This window comes from Xylocopa sonorina, chromosome 9 (genome assembly GCF_050948175.1).
Source record: "Xylocopa sonorina isolate GNS202 chromosome 9, iyXylSono1_principal, whole genome shotgun sequence".
NCBI lineage: Eukaryota > Metazoa > Arthropoda > Insecta > Hymenoptera > Apidae > Xylocopa > Xylocopa sonorina.
This window is the reverse complement of record NC_135201.1, coordinates 10,434,672-10,452,739: the sequence shown is the minus strand read 5'-3', so window position 1 is coordinate 10,452,739 and position 18,068 is coordinate 10,434,672. Positions and strand designations below refer to the sequence as shown.

The 18,068-nt window shown below is 39.3% G+C and overlaps 4 protein-coding genes and 1 long non-coding RNA gene across 7 annotated transcripts; 3 read left to right on the top strand and 2 right to left on the bottom strand.

Annotated features, from left to right (window-relative positions):
* Positions 1-3,529: 3,529 nt before the first annotated feature.
* Alh (coiled coil domain containing protein Alhambra) lies at positions 3,530-10,462 on the bottom strand. Its single transcript, XM_076901855.1, has 13 exons — positions 9,850-10,462; positions 9,635-9,714; positions 9,410-9,574; positions 9,129-9,326; positions 8,357-9,022; positions 7,935-8,266; positions 6,642-7,130; positions 6,384-6,567; positions 6,065-6,284; positions 5,680-5,832; positions 5,353-5,617; positions 5,145-5,273; positions 3,530-5,073 (listed from the first exon to the last, which is right to left on the bottom strand). The coding sequence occupies exons 1-13, from the start codon at positions 9,956-9,958 to the stop codon at positions 4,923-4,925; spliced, it is 3,141 nt and encodes a 1,046-aa protein (XP_076757970.1). The 5' UTR covers positions 9,959-10,462; the 3' UTR covers positions 3,530-4,922.
* A 245-nt stretch (positions 10,463-10,707) lies between these two features.
* On the top strand, positions 10,708-12,370 carry LOC143426802 (uncharacterized). Its single transcript, XM_076900453.1, has 2 exons — positions 10,708-11,827; positions 12,084-12,370. The coding sequence occupies exon 1, from the start codon at positions 11,030-11,032 to the stop codon at positions 11,738-11,740; it is 711 nt and encodes a 236-aa protein (XP_076756568.1). The 5' UTR covers positions 10,708-11,029; the 3' UTR covers positions 11,741-11,827; positions 12,084-12,370.
* Positions 12,241-13,767, bottom strand: LOC143426803 (uncharacterized). The gene is made up of 3 exons (XR_013102188.1): positions 13,695-13,767; positions 12,683-13,090; positions 12,241-12,372 (listed from the first exon to the last, which is right to left on the bottom strand). It is a non-coding gene; the product is annotated as an uncharacterized LOC143426803 (long non-coding RNA).
* LOC143426801 (arylalkylamine N-acetyltransferase 1) lies at positions 12,248-14,819 on the top strand. 3 transcript variants are annotated; one of them, XM_076900452.1, is made up of 3 exons: positions 12,248-12,400; positions 13,864-14,149; positions 14,237-14,815. In XM_076900452.1, the coding sequence occupies exons 2-3, from the start codon at positions 13,877-13,879 to the stop codon at positions 14,726-14,728; spliced, it is 765 nt and encodes a 254-aa protein (XP_076756567.1). In that variant the 5' UTR covers positions 12,248-12,400; positions 13,864-13,876; the 3' UTR covers positions 14,729-14,815. The 3 variants fall into 3 exon arrangements, with proteins under 3 accessions (XP_076756567.1, XP_076756566.1, XP_076756565.1); XM_076900451.1 differs by lacking the exon at positions 12,248-12,400 and adding an exon at positions 12,740-12,851; XM_076900450.1 differs by lacking the exon at positions 12,248-12,400 and adding an exon at positions 13,180-13,378 and having other exon boundaries at positions 14,237-14,819.
* A 486-nt stretch (positions 14,820-15,305) lies between these two features.
* LOC143426781 (uncharacterized) lies at positions 15,306-16,356 on the top strand. Its single transcript, XM_076900415.1, has 3 exons — positions 15,306-15,593; positions 15,674-15,766; positions 15,973-16,356. The coding sequence occupies exons 1-3, from the start codon at positions 15,342-15,344 to the stop codon at positions 16,354-16,356; spliced, it is 729 nt and encodes a 242-aa protein (XP_076756530.1). The 5' UTR covers positions 15,306-15,341.
* The last annotated feature ends 1,712 nt before the right edge of the window (positions 16,357-18,068 follow it).

Sequence of the window (18,068 nt, the reverse complement as noted above, 5' to 3'; positions counted from 1 at the left end):
ATCGCGCAGTGATTTACATCCCTGGATTCGGAACCGATCCACACGACTCCTCTGGGCAACGTTTCTAGATGATTCGTGCGGGAATAATCGGTACGTTCCACCAGACTTCCGATCCGAGTTTCTGAAACCGTCGACGAAAGTCAGACAGACCGATTCGAATGTACGATTATTCTGCACAGTCTCGTCAGAAGCGTCGTCCTCCCTACAGATTAGATTCCTCGTTCGCAGACTCTCGTCCGCCCCTCGCGCCCTGAGAAAGACCTTCGTTTCTCTCGACTCGATCGTGTCAATCTTAGCAGGTGTGTAAATATAAAAGTGAGACTATCTAGGCATCCAATTCGAGGCGAAGATCCTAATCTAGCAGCGCTGGCTCTCCTGAGTTTCTCAGTGTTCTAATTTATCTCACTTAACGGCGTAAGTGATGTTCATTCCGTTAAAAAGTGTCTTGCTTCAGTCGAGTATTAAAACTAAACGAACGAATCCTGCATCCCTTATCGACTGGTTAAATTAATTGGTCAAATAAAGAGAATTTCAGAAACGTCCAACGATGAGAATTTCTGAGTCGAACATCTGGAATTAAAAAGCAATTAGTTAACTATCGTTCTGTTCGTCATGTTGCTAATAAACACTGTCATTAATTAAACTCAGAATTGCGTCAAGAGGAAGACGAGTATGCCGGTGGTGAATCGTTGAACGCGTTAAAAAACAAATCAGACTTTTCTCGTGTTAAAAAATTCATTTTTTCAACCCTTGTGTGGAAACACATATGGCATTTCGATCGACGTGCTCTTTCTGTTTCCTCTATCTCTTCGTTACGAGTACAATACAAGACGTACACGATGGAGGAGCGTTCAAAGGTATCACGAATTTTTTAGCTGCTTGTATCTCGTTTTTGAAAATATACAAAAGACTAACGAAGTCACGCAGACAGCCTTTGAAATATCCTCGCGATACACCCTTTCGTGTTTCTCTTTTATCTTCGTTTACGCGAATAGCCTAACGTTTTCAAACAACTTGCAAGTTGTTCCAAGAACGGTCGTGCTTGGTCTCCGCTTAGAGCACAGTACTTTTCACGTGTCTCTTGGAAAAACTTACAAATGCATTCGACATACAGATAAGTGGTTGCCTCTTCCCCATATTTCAGTGGCAATTGTTATTATTTTTTTGCGTCGTTTACTCGTGTAGAATTATTTTACAGTGGGGTTGTTGTTCGTCTCTGCTCGCTCGTCCAGAGACGCAGGGAGGGATACCAGCTAACTCTCGTAGAAAAATGAAAACACGCTTCGCAAATGGCGCCTGGTTTGGTTCACTTGCACACTTGTTATCATTTCTTTTTTTTTTTTTCTTTTTTGTTTCTTTACTTCTAAATGTCCAACAGTGAATACTTAGCAACGATCTCGAGTATCAAAACGCTACAGTACGGTCTGTGCCAATATTTCGGCCAATCAAAGCATTGCTGCCGCCTGGACGTTGTGGTTTCCACGGTTTACAAATCGAACGTCTCGTTACGCCAAGGTTTAAGAAATTAAAAATGGTTTCGTCTCGTCTATGGGACCGCGCGGTGCCTCTTTAACGCACCCGAAAAGGTTCCTAACTTTTTTTGTTCGAATAAATAGCTTCTGCTCGTCGACAGTCATCTGCGAGCTTACACACGTTCTTAACACACCCGCGACTCAACTAACAATTTCTCTTATGCCGTGTGGTTTAACGCGCTAGCAGCGTGAATTGTCGCGAGCGTGTTAATACGAACGAATCTACCATACATCTACCCTAAACGCATCGTTTTCGCGTACATACGTATATATGTACCAAACATTTAAGTTACACTTAAACTACAAGCGAATAGAAAATCCTAATGAACAGAGTCACATTGGGTTTATACAAAATCGAACAAAAAGAAACAGGTTCACCTTAAATATCGAACGATCGGCACAACCTCATTCAATCGATTAGTTTCAGAAAATTTGAGCTTCAAACAAACATTCCTCCTTTCGTCCCCTTTCTCTGGTTAATTCTGTATAAATCCAATATGTCTCGGAATTCGAGAACACTTTGGTCAAATTAAAGTTAAATTTTCATGCGGCAAAACCTTCAACAGTCGATCCACAACGGATTAGGAACACAATAATTTATTTGTACACGAATATTGAGAATTGAAAGCGAACACAAAATGAACGAGAGCATGGAAATGTTCGAAATTAAGTAGCAACATCGGGGATCTAGTTTCCTTCTCTTTTTCATCGTCAATTAAAATAATGTTTCACCAAGGCGATTCCCGTCCCAAAGTCTTGAACAATTTTTACCGGGAGCGCAAGATTGCTCAAGAGTTTCGCAGGAGTTCAATGATTCGATTGCAAAAATTTGGCACGGTCTGTTGTGTGTAAAAATATTATAGTTTAACTGCTCTCTGTTTTTCTTCTTTTTTTTTTTAATACCACACTTGCACACGCTTTGTTCTCGCTTCTCTCTCTTTCTCTCTCTCTCTCTCTCTCTACCACCCGTCTATCGTACCGTATATTATCTTAAAACGTACAGCAACACTACACTGAGATAATAAACGCATAAAATACTCTTCATCGGTATAAACGTATTGTTGTCTTCGACGATCACTCGATTTTTCAGCAATTATTTCGAACTTTTGACTAAGTCGTCGATTATGAATATTTGTTTCTTTTTTTCTATCATTTATAGTACGATACACTATGCCATTACCATACACCTTATTAATTTTTACAATTTCATTTTTATACAAGATTACCTCGTATCTTTGAAGAAGTTTTTTCGTTGAAATAATCGATTCAATAATTTAATGCGTTTAATCATTAAGTACCGTGATGTGTTTTTGTCTAGTGCACTATGGCGCTGTCAAGAGTATTAAAATATTTGTTTTACTTTCGTATTTCATAAATAGCTCGTTTACTGTAATTACGTCTAAACTTCTAGTTCTGAAATCATTTGACCCAAGAGAACAATTCAGTACGGTTCGTGACAAACATATGAACGGTGAAATAGGAAAGTACAACAAGCCTAAAGTGTATGATAATTGAAATAGTGTCTCGCGTTAGACACAATCGATATACACGTAGAAAACTCCACAGAATTTTAGTAAACCGATTTTCCCTGAGTGGTGACGAGCTATTCTGAACGTTTGGTGTCCTCGTGATCTACCACTATGACGTCTAATCGCGTTTATTGTACAAAGTAAGCCTAAAAGTTTCCCTCAGTTCCCCTAAAATGAAAATAAAAAAAAAAAAAATAAAAGGAAAAAGAATCCTTTATAATACCAAAAATTGTCTTTTCATAAAAATAATACTTTTCCATCGTGGAACACAACACGATAATATCAATTTTCTCGTGAGAAAATTTCATCTCCTATGGTGAAACAGAAAAGTAAATTCTTATTAACTAGACATTAATTGAAGAAATGAAATTCAACTAGAAATTTTAAACATCGATTTCTTTTGTACAGAAAGACAGATATCCACCATTTTTATTTTCGTTATGAACCGGGCGATAAGAAAATAATCTCTCGATTATAGTCCCATTATTTTCATCGAGTCGAATCTTGTCATAAAAATGCAGCTTCAACTTTGAGCGAAAGTTTTTTCATCCATTTTCCTTTTTTGATTATGCATTCCATATATGTTCGAATTCTATATTCTTGACACCTTCTAATTGAAATGAAACACGTGCTGCTATCGAGAAAAGATAAAATACAAACCAAGAATAACCACAAACGAACCCTCTCTGCGTGAAAACGAAGCGCGCGCGTGAAACGTTCCGTCTAGACCTAACGCCAACTACTACTTCCTCAATTCTCGGACCAATCTATTCTGATTCGATCAATCAGTTGAAAGAAGAGAACGTAAAAAACAACGATACAATTAAGAAAAACAATTCTTCGACCCGTATCACGACAATTTAATTGGTGGAAGGCAGTGCTCGAGTTATATATCTAAGTATATAGTATGTTCTACATGTATAAGATAAGAACATACATCGGTTTGGTCGTGATACGGGCCAATAATAACGTAGCCAGCCTTTTTTTCGCGACATGTGGACAGTGGTGTGCTAAAGGGACCCCACAAACGGTTTTTACTTACAAAGATGGTCTAGAAAAAAAGAGGTGCCACCAGATAGAAAAAAGATGGGCGAGTTTGTCGTACCACCAGACCCATACGCAATTTCTCATTTTCCTCTGTTTTTTTCCTTTCCGTTGTAAAATGTACACCTATTCCGTAATTATTATTGCTATTCATCGCGATAGATTAACTTACAGTCTAAAATTTGTACATCTGCGGATTTTTTTTCTTGCCGTTTCATCGTACTGTGTGTCGATGACGATGATGGATGATGATGACGATGGAAAGATTGTCTCAGACGTGCTCGACGATGTGCAATCAAAAGGAAAACAAGAAAAACGAAACGAACGTCTCTATTTCTAGATTACTTCCTCGTTAGAATTTGCAAGGCCTCTATTAGCGTTCTTTTGTCGCGAAACTAATCTAACTTTGAACAGTAAAAATCGCTCTCGAAACTTTATCGAAGAAACAATAGAAACATGCACAATACAAACGCGTGTATTCGCAACGGAGTAAAATCATGAATTACATGTCCTGATAAATGCAAACGTTTTCTTTCCCCCAATTGACATCATGTGTACGACTTTTCCCAGCCGGCAAGTACTAAATTATCAAATCATCACATTCAATCAAACACAGACCAATTAGACATTTTTGGATCAATAGCCAAAGAAGCATAAAAGACGAACGACGCGACTTCCCTGTGTCCATTACTTTTCTGTTTTTTTTCTTTTTCTTTTTTTTTTTTTAAGAACGATAACACATCTCGGTGGGTGACGATGTATCGACACGTCTGGTGTTGTCGGACGCGGCGTACTCTTCTCTGCTTTCCACCTATCTTCAGCTAGGTTTCCCAGGCGGTCCGTGGCTGGGTGGAGAAGGTCCATGTGAGTGAAGATTATGAACATTACCTACTTGATTACTTGCCAGACTTGACATTGACGGTTGGTACATTGATGACATGTAATTGCTCGATGACTGAGGCACTGACCTGAAACACATTAAAGCTGTTACTCAAAAACCATTTAACGCTTATAATAAAGATGAGGATCAACTATTCACCTTGGCACTCCACGCAGGGGATCCGGTGTAACGGACGAATTCCTCACCACACCAGAAGTGTTAGCAGGTGCCGGGGATACTATGTTACTAGGTTGTCCTTGATGGTACGCGCTTCCGGCCGGGCTATGTCTGTTTATAATGATCACATGGAGAACAAACTTCTTCAGTACCTGTATCTATGAAGGTGAATCTAGGACAGATACGTTACCTGATAGTTGGACTCGGCTGAGGCGCGACCAACGGCGTCCTGTGCTGGTATTGAGAGAGCGAGGCCGCAGCTGGCGGTGATGGATCCGGTGGCAAGCCATTTTCCAGCGTCGCGGAATGATTGCTAGAACTTGAATGCGGCATGTACGTATTGTTCACTCTCGGTTCCCGGCTCACCCTTGAAACAGGAGCCGCAGCTCCTGGTGGGACATCGGGGTGTGGAACGTTGGGGTGCGATGGATTGACCGTTGGGTGTATGTTGTTTACTGTAATTCATAGGCAAGATCGTATATACTAAAATGAAAACCATAAAAGTTGAGTGATTTACCTGGATGGGCACTAGGCTGAGTCGTCAGAGGGATTGCAAGTCTAGCATTCACAGCCAATAGGTGATCTCTCCTTTGCAGGAGACTATTTACATGTTCCTCTAGCCTAAGGTTTTCCGCCCTCAATTGGTGAAGACAAGAAAGTAGGGAAGCGACTATAAAAAAAAAAATCATTTCATTTCTTGCAAAATATCTTTTAATCTATCAAAAGAGTTAGTGGATCAAACGAGCTGGAAAGCAACATACTTTATATTTCGTTATGTATTTTTAATATATATATATATATAAATATTCATGCACTTGTTTGTTGTCGACACACAGAAAGAAATCCCCAATTTCACCAAACCCATGCGACTAAAAGCATGTTTTTCCTTGCCGTACACTCACTGTCAAAGTGCTGAGCTTGCTCCATCAAGAACTGACTTCCTTGCTCCCATTGCCTCTCTAATAGTTGGTCTAGCGTTTGAGGTATTGCTCCACCGCCTAAAGCACCGGTGTTGGTTGCATTAGCGCCAGTGTTGGAGTTCGTATTGGAATTGGTATTGTTACTGGTATTAAACACTGAAGAAAATGACGTGGGCGGTGCACCAGTTTGATTCGATCGTATCTGCATATAAACCGAAATATTATTATTAATAATGATCTCAAAATATTGAGTTACATATTACTCTTGCCTCGTTAAGGTTGAACAATTGATAATACATACAGATGCAATTACTCGACTATGCAGCTGGGGGCCAACTAAATTCGTCGTAGAGTTACTAGCTTCTGTAAAAATAGAATGTGCTTCTAGTTCTTGAGAAAGCGTATCGGACATCTTTTGTGCCATTGTGGAGGTCGGATTCAATTGATTTCCCAACATATGGGGTGCGCTAACACCATTCTGGAATCTAATGGATATTACAGATTAAAACACGTAAAATGACAAACTCGTTCAATTGTACTAAATACTTCTACTTCTTACAATTTTACATCTTTCTCCTCTTTAGGATTCGCGAGCGTCGGCGTGCTAGATGCAGAAGGTGTAGGTGTCGTAGATGCAGCACTGGCGCTTTTTCTTTTTCTCCTTCCAGGTCCACTACTGCTCATGCTCTCGGAACCAGGACTGCTCGGCGGAGACTCTTTCACAGTTGGACCCATTGTATTCGTAGAACCAGAGCTAATATTGCTAAAGTGACCCCCACTCCCCAATGTTGGTCCTTGTATGATAGATGGTACAGGCGCCACGCTTATGGCAGGAGGTGGAGTTTGATGATTACTTCTTCCACCTCGTTTAGATGTTGTTACCAATGCGTTATTGGACACAGACGTCACTATACCGGAAGCTGCTGCTTGAGATTGATGTTGCTGATGCGTTTGAGACTGTAGTTGCGTATGTGGCAGTGCTGGTTGACTATTCGATGATCCACGTTTCAGTTTGCGAGGCTTGTCTTGTTTATCTGATGACTGAGAGCTAAGGGCAACAAAATACAGAACTATCTATACAGACGAATTAATTAACCTATTTCCTATGACCTTGATACTATAAATATTAGAAAAATTTTCTATAAAAGTGATTGTTATACAAAATGCAAAATAAACGGACCGTTGCGCACTGCCATTTACAAGTTCACGTTACTCCTTTTCTCCGTTCGTTGCCCTTGAGGCCCCTTGAGGTAGAAAAAACAAACATAACCTCAAAGTATCCTTAAAGCTACAGAAGAATCAGAGGACATCAAGGAAATCACAGTCGTTCACAATAATTTCGCTCTAACGAATACTTTTAATGATTTACGTCACAAAAAGGTGAAAGAAAAAAATGCCCTAAATTCATTTCCGCATTTGTACAATACACAACGTTGCCGCGAGGATTTTTTAATCGCCACGATGGTCTCCGAAGATTTAACGTAATGCAGTCGCATCCTGATGAAACGATATTTTGCACAGTATCATAAACCCATACGCAACAATGTTTTTCTACCTGAACGATTTTTACGAAACGCAAGAAGAGGTTAAAAACAAAGAAGCTTGTTTATCCAACGAATCAGCCATTTTAATGCCTTCCATTTTGGCGCGCATTTCAAATCTCTTAAAAGGGACTTCACTAATTTTCACGAAACTATCGCTTTCCTTTACGTAATATATTTGATAAAAATATAAAAATAACTATTTTGTCTAATATTAATATTAATCAGAATACCAATGTCGTGACGCTAATATTAAGCGCGAATTTTATGCCAGGGTGGTAATTAATATTGAAATTTCAATTAAAACTTACCGAGATCTCTTTGCAGGAGCTTCTTCCGCAGCAAACCTCTCAGAATTCGGCATAGTACTTGTTCTAGGTTCCGTCATAGCTGCTGTAGTTATAATACTCTGTTGCAACTGTTGGTACAGCGTCGGAGCACTGGTCACCACGCTCTGCACCGTATTGGGCAACGAAGTTGCGGTCAATGGGACAGAAACAACTATGCTATTCGACGTAGTTATTGGCGATTGAGTAACAACTGACGATTGAGACTGTGTCACTGTCATTATCACAGGTGTGGTGGTCGCTTCGGTGGTGACCGGAGTATTCGACGACGATTGAATGGGACTCTCAACCTTTAACTTGAAAAATAAAATATTTCAAAACATCGAATATTTTGAAACGCAAACTTTCCTCACACAGCTGCCAAATTCGTTTAAATTGTCATTCACCTTTCTCGACTTTTCCGATTCCGTGCTCGTACTTAGGCTCGTCGCCTCCATTATAGTTGTATGCACGTTATTGCTCGAGACAGCCTGTTGTACCACAGAACTGACAGCAACTACAACCGAACCGCTGGCCTCGGAGCTGACCGACTGATTAGAGTTTTCATTTCCGATTACCGTTGGTGTTCGTGCCCCTGTCTTTCTTTTTTTACTGTGGCTCGACGTCTTGTTCGACGACGAGGAGTTCGATTTCATTTGTCCACTGTTCTTATGGCTTGAATTCGAGTTCGATCCAGATTTAACAGCGGTCGTGGGCACCGTGGCAACGGTGGACGATGTTCCATCGTGTCCGAAAACACTCTCTGATTGGATGACGATCGTTTCTACGAAGTTTGAAGTGGTGAATTTACCAGAATTTGCGGTGTTGTCTTTGGGTGTATTACGGCCGCTACTGCTTTTGTCGTCAGCAACGCCATTTATTTCTAGACTCGGACTAGTATTCGATTTGTTTTTAGAATTTGTAGCGGATTTGGAACTTGAACTCTTTCGTTTACCACTTGACGAAGACTTTATCGGGGTCTCTGCTTCTTTTTCTGGAGACGAGTCTGACGAGCCATTGTCAGCTGGTATTGGCTTGTAAGGTGGTATCGTTTTCACGTTACCACCTTTTTTCTGTAGATCAACAGAAGCGATAAAAATCGTTACTGAAATTCGTCAATTTGAATATTTTAGAAATATTTTTTGTTTTGCCTTTAAAGTGGTTATGTATGACACAAACCAATTTCGAATAGTGATGTTGACAATATCCACAGTATTTAACGTTATCTAGGTAATTGCCGGCTTCTTCGCAGAGCAAGCCAAGAGCCTGAGCGCAAGTAACATGAAATTGCTGCCTGCAGCCAGTCTTGTTGCACTGCATACATGCTCCTACATTTGCTCTACTAGCCCTTCCTTGTTCTTCGCATATGTAACACGACTGTAACAATTCCATTGTGTTAGCGACAATAGTCATCGAGAGAACAGAATTTGAAAGATGAGTTATCGTCGAAAGTCTTTTACCTTACTAAATCTTTCCGATGGGATTAATTGTAAAATAATAGGCTCCATTGTTGTCACATTACCAAATCTAACTTCTGGTATATAGAGTGCACAGACCACATGTGCCCATCCAGCCTGATCCGTTCTTTTAAGAGCTCCATCTCGGCTTGGGCACAGCTCGCAGCGCTATTAAGTAATTCAGCAATTACTTGAACAAAATCTGCACAAATCTTCTAGGAAACTTACCACGCGAGCACTGCGCTCCTGTGACTCGCATTTCCTACAGTACCACGGTCCAGTAGGTACTGTAACGATTCCATAGCAAGCTGCGAAGTAACAAACAACGATAAACTGTAACGATATTCTAGCACAGAGTCTTGACGCACAGCTGATCTCTTTCGTATAAAGCCTACAAGCCTGCGCAGGGACAGCGTACGTGTTAGAAAGTGAACGCAACGAACCTTGGTGTACAGCAACGGTGCAACCTTGTCCATCGCAATACACCAGCGGATTCTCAGTCCAACCCCTCTCGTCAGAACACACGCAGCACCCTCCAAGCATCTCCTTCATGCTGTGCTCCAAGCAATTCGGAAGACGAGACTAGCATGAGGAGCTAGGCGAGCCGTAGGCGGAGTCGTGACGCGAGGCAACCTCGCTTTCGCAATTGCATCCTGGCGGATAACGTGTCCTTCTGCGGCTCGTTTCTTTTCCACTGGTTGCTATTATCACCGTTTCTCGTGCACACGCGTGACGCATTCAACGCGTGAATCGTGGCTCCGAATCCGCGACTTGCACGTTGTCGAAACTGGCGGACGATCCACAGCTCGTGGAAACACGATGCGACGGCACCGAGGCGCTCCCAGAGCACCGTGCACCGGCTGTTCTTTTAGCAAAACTCGTTACGAAACGTGCTCGGACGGTTTGTTATTTACAACGGCGCTCTATTTGTTTCGCTGGTCGGCCATCTTATTTTGTTGTCGCGCCTGGCATGCGCACGCGCAGTCGAACGCACTGCCGCGAAAATGGAAGAGCGTGTTCGAAAATTCGACTGCTATTCATTTCGTAAAATAATACTTTTAATAAGGATACGGTCTAAGTTAACTATACCTTATATTCCAATTACCAGTTTTCATTATTCTTTTCAATATAAGCTCTTATCTTTTTACTTATAGCGATTAGAATAATGAAACTCGTGGAATATAAGGTATTTCAAGAATAATGTCTATACTGGCTATCATTTTTCTTTGGTAAAGAAATTAGTATCTACAGTACACGAATGAATTCTTTGAGCTATTACTGAACGTATTAAAACTGCGTGCGATTGCATCGACCAATCAGAAATTGAACGTAAAACTCTACTGCTTATATCAGTATTTAAAAACTTACACAAGCAGTATTGGCTCACCGAATGGCGGATAGTGATGTAACGAAAAAAGTAAATAAAGTACTTCTGTTATGTTAATAACAGATCGCAACATAAAGTAAATTGTATCGCACGAATAAAAATAGAACGACAGAATATCCAACGTGATACCGTGTCAGGTGAGAAAGCATTTTCATCAGAGAAACTAAAAAAACCAATGGTGAAGTAGGTCTCGCTTTTACCATTGTACGGATACCCAAAAAAATACTGATTGAAAAATGGAATCGGATAATGATTTTTACACCCTAGAATGGGCAAAAGATATTCACTTATCGGAAATCTTATCATTTTTATACGAGAACTTCGATAAGGAAGAGACTATGTTGAAAAGTCTGCGAAGCGTTAACGCAGTGACACCTGAACAGGAGAAGTCGATGAGACTTGATCATGAACGATTGATACGAGCAATCTTCGCTTTTTCACCTTGTATTATAGCGATAGAAAAGTCGTCGAAAAGAGTAATCGGAGTTAACTTGATGATAGTCAGCAGAAATTCCAAGTCTCACGATAACGCCGATGGAGTGTCCGCAGCGTTCAGTAACAACCCGCCTACGAATCGATTAATGAAACAGTATTTCGATTATTTATCCGAAATCAGCGAAAAGGCTGATTTATATGGAAAATTTCCGAACGCTGCGGCGGCAGTGGAATTTTATGCGGTTGCTGTGGATAAAAATTACCGTAGAATGGGACTTTCAAAGGCATTGATGGCTGCTGGGATTTCTTTTGCGAAAAAGAGCGTTCAGGATGTCGGGTTCATATTTGGAGTATATACGTCTCTATATTCGAGGAAGGCGGCAACGAAACTTGGCTTGAAAAGCGTGTTGGATGTGGATCTTCTATGTTATAAGGATAGCGAGGGACAATCCATGTTTCAAGATACTCCTCCACATAACATCGTTTCTGTAATGGTTTTACAAGTTGCTTAGAATTTTTTATACAAAATGCACAACTTTCTAATACCAATTATATTAAATTAAAATAGTTTTTATTCTCAATTTTTCCTAAAAATTAAGGTAATACTGTACCTGAATCGATGATGTTACACTTGACAGCAAAATAGTAAACGACTCACAAATTCGTAAGTTGTTGTAGATGTTAGTCCTTAAACTTAACAACACTTAAACAACCGACTCATTAATACTTATCACCTATAGTTTAGATTATTTTTTGTTCGTTCCTTTTACCATTAAAATAGTCCTTTGTAAAATTTTCTTCGTTCTGTACTTAAAATTGGACAAATTCCTGTGTTGCAATTTTCTCATTCGACAGTCTGACTGGTTACAATTTTATTGGTCAATGACTAATTGCATCTCGTAGGAACATTTGCTATTTGATACTGTCATAGAATACGATAGCACCGACTGTATAATGCTCTCTATCGCTGTCTTGCGATAGGGAGTACCCTAGAATTCTATATTGAAACTCCCGCGAATCGAACCGATTGTAATGCACAACTGAACGCTATAAGAAAGAGTTATACCTGCGTTTTCTGATGCTATTCGTTGGGATTAGTCCTATCGAAGCAGAGTAGAGTTTCCGGAACTCAAAATATCCACGGCTGCATAATCAGGAACAAACACAATTACGTAAGTAATCTGTAAAATTTTCTCGCAGTACAAATTGTTTAAAGTGCAATTGTTTTATCAATAGCAGTGACACGATACAAGACTGTGTTTCTTTTATATTTGGCTCATTAATTTAAGTATCGTGTAAAATGAAATTCGAAGTTTTTCAGTAAAAAATAACAAAGCAAACGGAATGTTTCCAATTCAGTTACGTTGATACAATCAATTTTGGAAAATACTTAAATAAGCCGAGGCGCTCTATACTAAATATACATAATTAAAAAACCAAATTTAAAAACTTACAGAAGGTAACGTGCTAAGAGAAAAAGTCCCGTTTTTCAGAAAAAAAGAACGTGATGAAAGATTCCCAAGTTCATGGCTTTCAGTGGATTGTGAATGGAAGTTTATCAATGAAGGCACGCGTCATTAACTGATTAAATTAGCATGAATACAGCTAACGGGATTCTGAACAGTATGTGGGGCGACTAATTTTATCTCTGATATATTTCCATGTCCCTCTTGTTGATATGCGGCCTTGCGCATAACCACGTGGTTCACTGACCCGTCTGTGTCTTGTTTCTCAATCCCTATCACGCATCGTTATCAGCTTGATCAGTCGATTCGAATCCAAGGACTTCATTGGTGTCCGTTTACCTTACAAATTGTAATTTACTTGCATGATAAATGAATGACACTTTGCTCTGGTCGAATCTGAAAATAAATATTTGTTTATCGTTTGCTCGTGTTTTTTGATTTCAATTTTATTTACTCGATACATTGTGGTGGGAAGGATAAACGGAGAATGGAAAAATTTAAAGAATACCAATGTATGCAATAATGTATAAGAACAGCGGTATCATAGATTAGCATCTTAATGGCACAATATTTTGTACCCGTTGCTGATACTTCATGTATGCATTATATTATCGGAAAGTCGACTGGTTACTGGTTAGTATACCGTGATCCATCGTCCTGCACGTATCTCTCTGGCAAAATGAGGTGAATAAAACAATCTAGTAGTCTAATCGAGCTACTCGAGAACCAGTCTGGTCAATTCCAATTTGAAAACGTATCCGTTTGGCTTTTGTCAAGATAAACGTTAACGATATACTTTGATGTGCGAAGTTTCCGAAATTTATAGATTGTGAAATCGACCAGTTTGGCCTCCGGGTGGTTCAATTACGAATCTGCTTACAACTCGATGCAGGATGTTTTGAGTAATTAATTTTCATTAGAAATAAGAAATCACTGTTCGCATATAACGGTGACATATCCATTCCGTAATTGCATGGAAACGTTAGCTGCTTACATTCACGCTAATACGCAATTATTATACAACGAACACGTCACTGAGACGTATAAAACAAAACTCTAGCTCTAGCGGAGATACCAAAGGAAGAAACAAAAAGCAAAATAAAGCGTATCTTCAAATTATGCTTCTATTTACGATTATTTTCAAAAAGTTCGACCTTTTTCTGATGTAGAACTCGAAACAGAATGCCACCGTACCGTGTTTGGGGCTCCATAGAGGACGGAGCCATCGAATTCGAGTCTCTGACAAACGAGACTCTCGAAGGAGCTCTGAATGTCATAAGGAAGAGTTTTTTCGTTTATGAGAGTGTATGCAGGGGCGTAGATCTGCTCTCAGAGCCCGGTGCGTCCGAAGAACTCGAGCAGCTCTGTTTGGATGCAGCCAAGGATGGTATCAGCGTGGTCGCTGTTGATGTGGACACCGGAGAAGTTATTGGTGTGGCGTTCAACAAGATGCAAGTAAGCGGAAATAGTCTTACGATAAAAGTCATATATGGCTATTCTTACGTCGTGAGATGATAGAAAGAGACAACTATCGTTATCCAGGTTCTCAAGAGTCCGGCAGAAAAGAGTGCTTTCGAGATATGCAGTGAGAACTGCAAGTACAAGTCGTCGAAAGCCCTGGTAGACTTCATGATCGACATAGATGCAAGGATAGATATGTTCAAGCACTACAACACGGATTGCATCTTCGAAATTATGTTTCTGGCCACCATGCCTTCCAATCAGAAGCGTAGAATCGGAGAATTGTTGGTATCCACGTCCATAGAGGTGGCGAAGGAACTGAAAAAGGGAAATTCCGTGAAAACACCGGTCACGATAAATGGTGACAGTACTATAAAAAACTTGGAATCCGTACCAAGTTTGGTATCAGCGATCATGACTTCCAATTACTCACAAAAGATCGCGGCAAAGTGTGGATTCGAAAAGCTTTTTACTATCAGCTACAAAGACTTCAGTTTCAATGGGAAGACTTTCAGCGAACGGATAGGGGATGAACACCCAAACTCCTGCCTGGTAACCAAAAGATTGATCTAGAATAGGTGTAAACGTTGAAATATTAATTTATTACCGTAGGAGAGGTATCGGCTGAAGCTGTGCCTTTTGTGTATCAAAATGTACTGAGAATATACGGAAAATTGTGGTATTTGTACGGATTATATAATAGAATATATTAATAGTAAGTTAGTTTGATTGGTATAACTAGTTTCAGGATCATAGCCTCGAGCATGCGATAAAAGTCTGGAAGATTATCAGATAACTTGTACAAACATAGATGGACACTGGGTAAAAATATATATATACATATTATAGTGCGATATTGTTAACGAACAAAAAAGATAAACGAGTATTATATTATTGTATAGTGAAGTATTTTGTATAATAAATGAGTCAGTTCTATAAATAATTAGAATAATCCACACTGATATTCTCAATCTTCCTTCTTCAATATCATTGTATACAAACGTACTCTCAATGATACAGAAGTAATTAACGGCTATAGAGATAAGAAAGATGGCTGCAGATAAGATAGGTGATGGTTCGACGTTTTTATCGAAGGGGTGAAATTATATAAGAGGATCGTAATAAAGCGTGTGCAACTTCAGGCAAGCTTCAGCAACTAAGTATTCGTACTTAACTCAACTCAGCCATGTCTTTGGGTTCCGAAAATGGACTGGAGTACAAACTGATCACCAAGGAGTACGTTGAAGATGCTTTGCGTATTGTGGCCATGAATATGTGTAATAACATCGTATGGCTAGGTGTGGGTGTATGTGAAGAAGATGGAGCCGTGGAAGAACTGTTTGTAGCCTACAGAGAAACGCTTAAACATGGTGCTACATTGATAGCCATCGAGAAGGAAACGAACAAACTGGTGGCAGTTGCTTTCAACAGGATTCAGGTTAATTTCCAATTCAGCTTCCGTTCAATAAACAATATCTTTTCGTTGCCTTTTCACGGAACGTCTCTATCTGTTTCAAGGCTAGACCAGTGGTCCGCAACAAAGATAATCTGCAGATATCCAACAGCTTGAAACATCGAACGTGCCAGAATATAGTGAATTTTCTTAATGACGTGAGTGTTACTTAATTTCTTGGTTGAAGTGATTCGTTTAGGTCAAGCATTGCCTCAACTTTATTCAGTAACTGCATTATCGCTTTCATGAATTCTAATTATATACACTAAATATCTATACCTGCTTTCCGGATTTAAGTGTAAACACGGCTTTCGTAATTCTTCATCCATTTCATTTTTGTCACATGTGTATCGTTAAATAATAGGTCACAAGCAAAGTGGACGTATTTGAAAGATACAACGTGAATGGTGCGATGAGGCTGTTCTTTCTTGTCACTCATCCAGAGTACCAAGGCCGAGGGATTGCTGTTCGATTGAGTCAGAAGTGCATTGAGTTCGCCCGAGGGCTCTTGAACGGTACGATGAAGAGGATTTCGATCGATGGGCCCATCGTAAACCAGGATGTGCTACCAGAAATATTTTATGCTGTGTTCGCCACGAATTACAGTCAAAAAGTTGCAAACAAGCTGGGCTTCGAGACTCTGTTCGTTGCTCGGTACGAAGACTATACTTTCGATGGCAAAAAAATGTCTGAGAGAATAGGTGATGAACACAAAACAGCCGCATTGCAAGCTCTAAAAATAATTTGAAACTATAACAGTCGATGACTAGTGTATACCTATTTGTATTCAGCTAAAATATATTCAGGTACTAAGAAAGCTTCGAAACGTTCATTTCTATATCCGTTGCTATGTTTATGATCCTCAGTAGAAAAGCTTCGTTTCCTAAAATTTAAATTGTTGTTTTTTATACAAAACGGCTTGGGACAAGTATATTGAATTTAATAGAGATTTTAGTTACCAATTACTAAGAGGCTACCTCTGATGGAAAGGAAAGAGGATTCTGGAAATTAAAGCAGTGGCAGGCTGGTGTCGGTGTAAGGATCCATGAAATGAGTTCAAGTTCAGCCGCGAAGAGATTCTATATGTCATCCTCTCGTGTGTCGTGGCTGGTAGATAATTAACTTCGTTAACCAGTCGCTGCTTTCTGCAACTTAATGGATCTTGTTATGGTAACAAGTAGACAACAGGTGACGAGAAGATGAGCTCTACTCGACGGTTCTCACATGGTTTCATTTCTTATACAAGTATATATAATATATATACGTATGTATTAACACATTTACAATCTGGTACATAATTGTTGAATATACTGAATATATTGAGCGCAATTACGAATCCGAACATCGACGGCGGGAAAGCATTTACGTTTTGCATGAAATAGTGAAAGTATAAAATTAGTAAAAAATAAAAGTAAAAAAAGAAATACTATATCGCCTCTCGATCGTATCCTATCGTCGAAATATCGGACTCTTCTTGTTCACAAATTCTACCTTCCTAGATGCCAAACAGAATCCATAAGAATACGTAACCTTCTAGAAAATAACAAAGACATTAAATAAATTTATAATTTACAATCGATGGTTTAAATGTCATAAAAAAATCCAAAAATACAGGACCAATTTGGCAAATTGGAAATCGAATATTCTACTGTATTATATATAGCTACCATCCGAAATATTATAGTTAACGTTTTATATTCACGGGGAAGACACCCAGTATAAATAAATATATTATATAATATATATATACGGCACTGCTGATCGCTGGTAAATAGTGTTTCTTTTTTTTTTACGTTTCATAAAGCGTCTATCTGAAAGAGATGCGAAGTACACGTATGGTTTCGCATTGCCTAGCATGTCGCGCGCTAATTTACCATGTTAATCAGTATACGATCGCAACTACGGCTCTCTTATAAAAATATTCAACCATAACTAACCAGATAAATGCAACAATATCGCAATTCGCATTACGTAGTACGCATTCAGTGTGCAACAGAAATAACGATTATACTCGTTTTTAATCATTATCAGTCAACCCTTTGAGGCCCCGTATTTGTTCGATAGAAAAATAAATCGCTATCAAAAGCCAGCAATTGGATTTGTACACAGAATATATTCTAGTTCCTCTTCAACAATTTGGCAATAACAACAAGCGCAATTGAACAACGTTTTATGGATTAATTAGGGGGTAAGCCTGAAAGGGCTGACCAGCTACCTGATTTACAATTAAAACAGCGAGTCATTACACTGGAGATAAAACGAATATGATTCATTAGAAAGAAATGATTAAAAGTCAACGTTTCCTTCCTACCTTCTCTTCCATTTTCATTTTGCTTTTATACAGACCGTTCTCCCTCCTTAGAAAAGTTCAGAATCATTTCTTTTTTGTCTATCTGTATAACTCAGTTTACATTTTCTCAGTTAAGAAAGCTACAAATTGGGTCCGATTTTTCTTCTCTC

Coding starts and splice junctions, on each gene's coding strand:
- LOC143426801 (XM_076900450.1), top strand. CDS start 13,254: ATGGCACAATATTTTGTACCCGTTGCTGATACTTCATGTATGCATTAT. Junction 13,379..13,863: donor TATCTCTCTGGCAAAATGAG/GTGAATAAAACA, acceptor TTTCTGATGTAG/AACTCGAAACAGAATGCCAC. Junction 14,150..14,236: donor TGGCGTTCAACAAGATGCAA/GTAAGCGGAAAT, acceptor ATCGTTATCCAG/GTTCTCAAGAGTCCGGCAGA.
- Alh (XM_076901855.1), bottom strand. CDS start 9,958: ATGAAGGAGATGCTTGGAGGGTGCTGCGTGTGTTCTGACGAGAGGGGT. Junction 9,327..9,409: donor CATCGGAAAGATTTAGTAAG/GTAAAAGACTTT, acceptor GAATTGTTACAG/TCGTGTTACATATGCGAAGA. Junction 9,023..9,128: donor AACATCACTATTCGAAATTG/GTTTGTGTCATA, acceptor GTTGATCTACAG/AAAAAAGGTGGTAACGTGAA.
- LOC143426802 (XM_076900453.1), top strand. CDS start 11,030: ATGGAATCGGATAATGATTTTTACACCCTAGAATGGGCAAAAGATATT.
- LOC143426781 (XM_076900415.1), top strand. CDS start 15,342: ATGTCTTTGGGTTCCGAAAATGGACTGGAGTACAAACTGATCACCAAG. Junction 15,594..15,673: donor TTGCTTTCAACAGGATTCAG/GTTAATTTCCAA, acceptor ATCTGTTTCAAG/GCTAGACCAGTGGTCCGCAA. Junction 15,767..15,972: donor TAGTGAATTTTCTTAATGAC/GTGAGTGTTACT, acceptor GTTAAATAATAG/GTCACAAGCAAAGTGGACGT.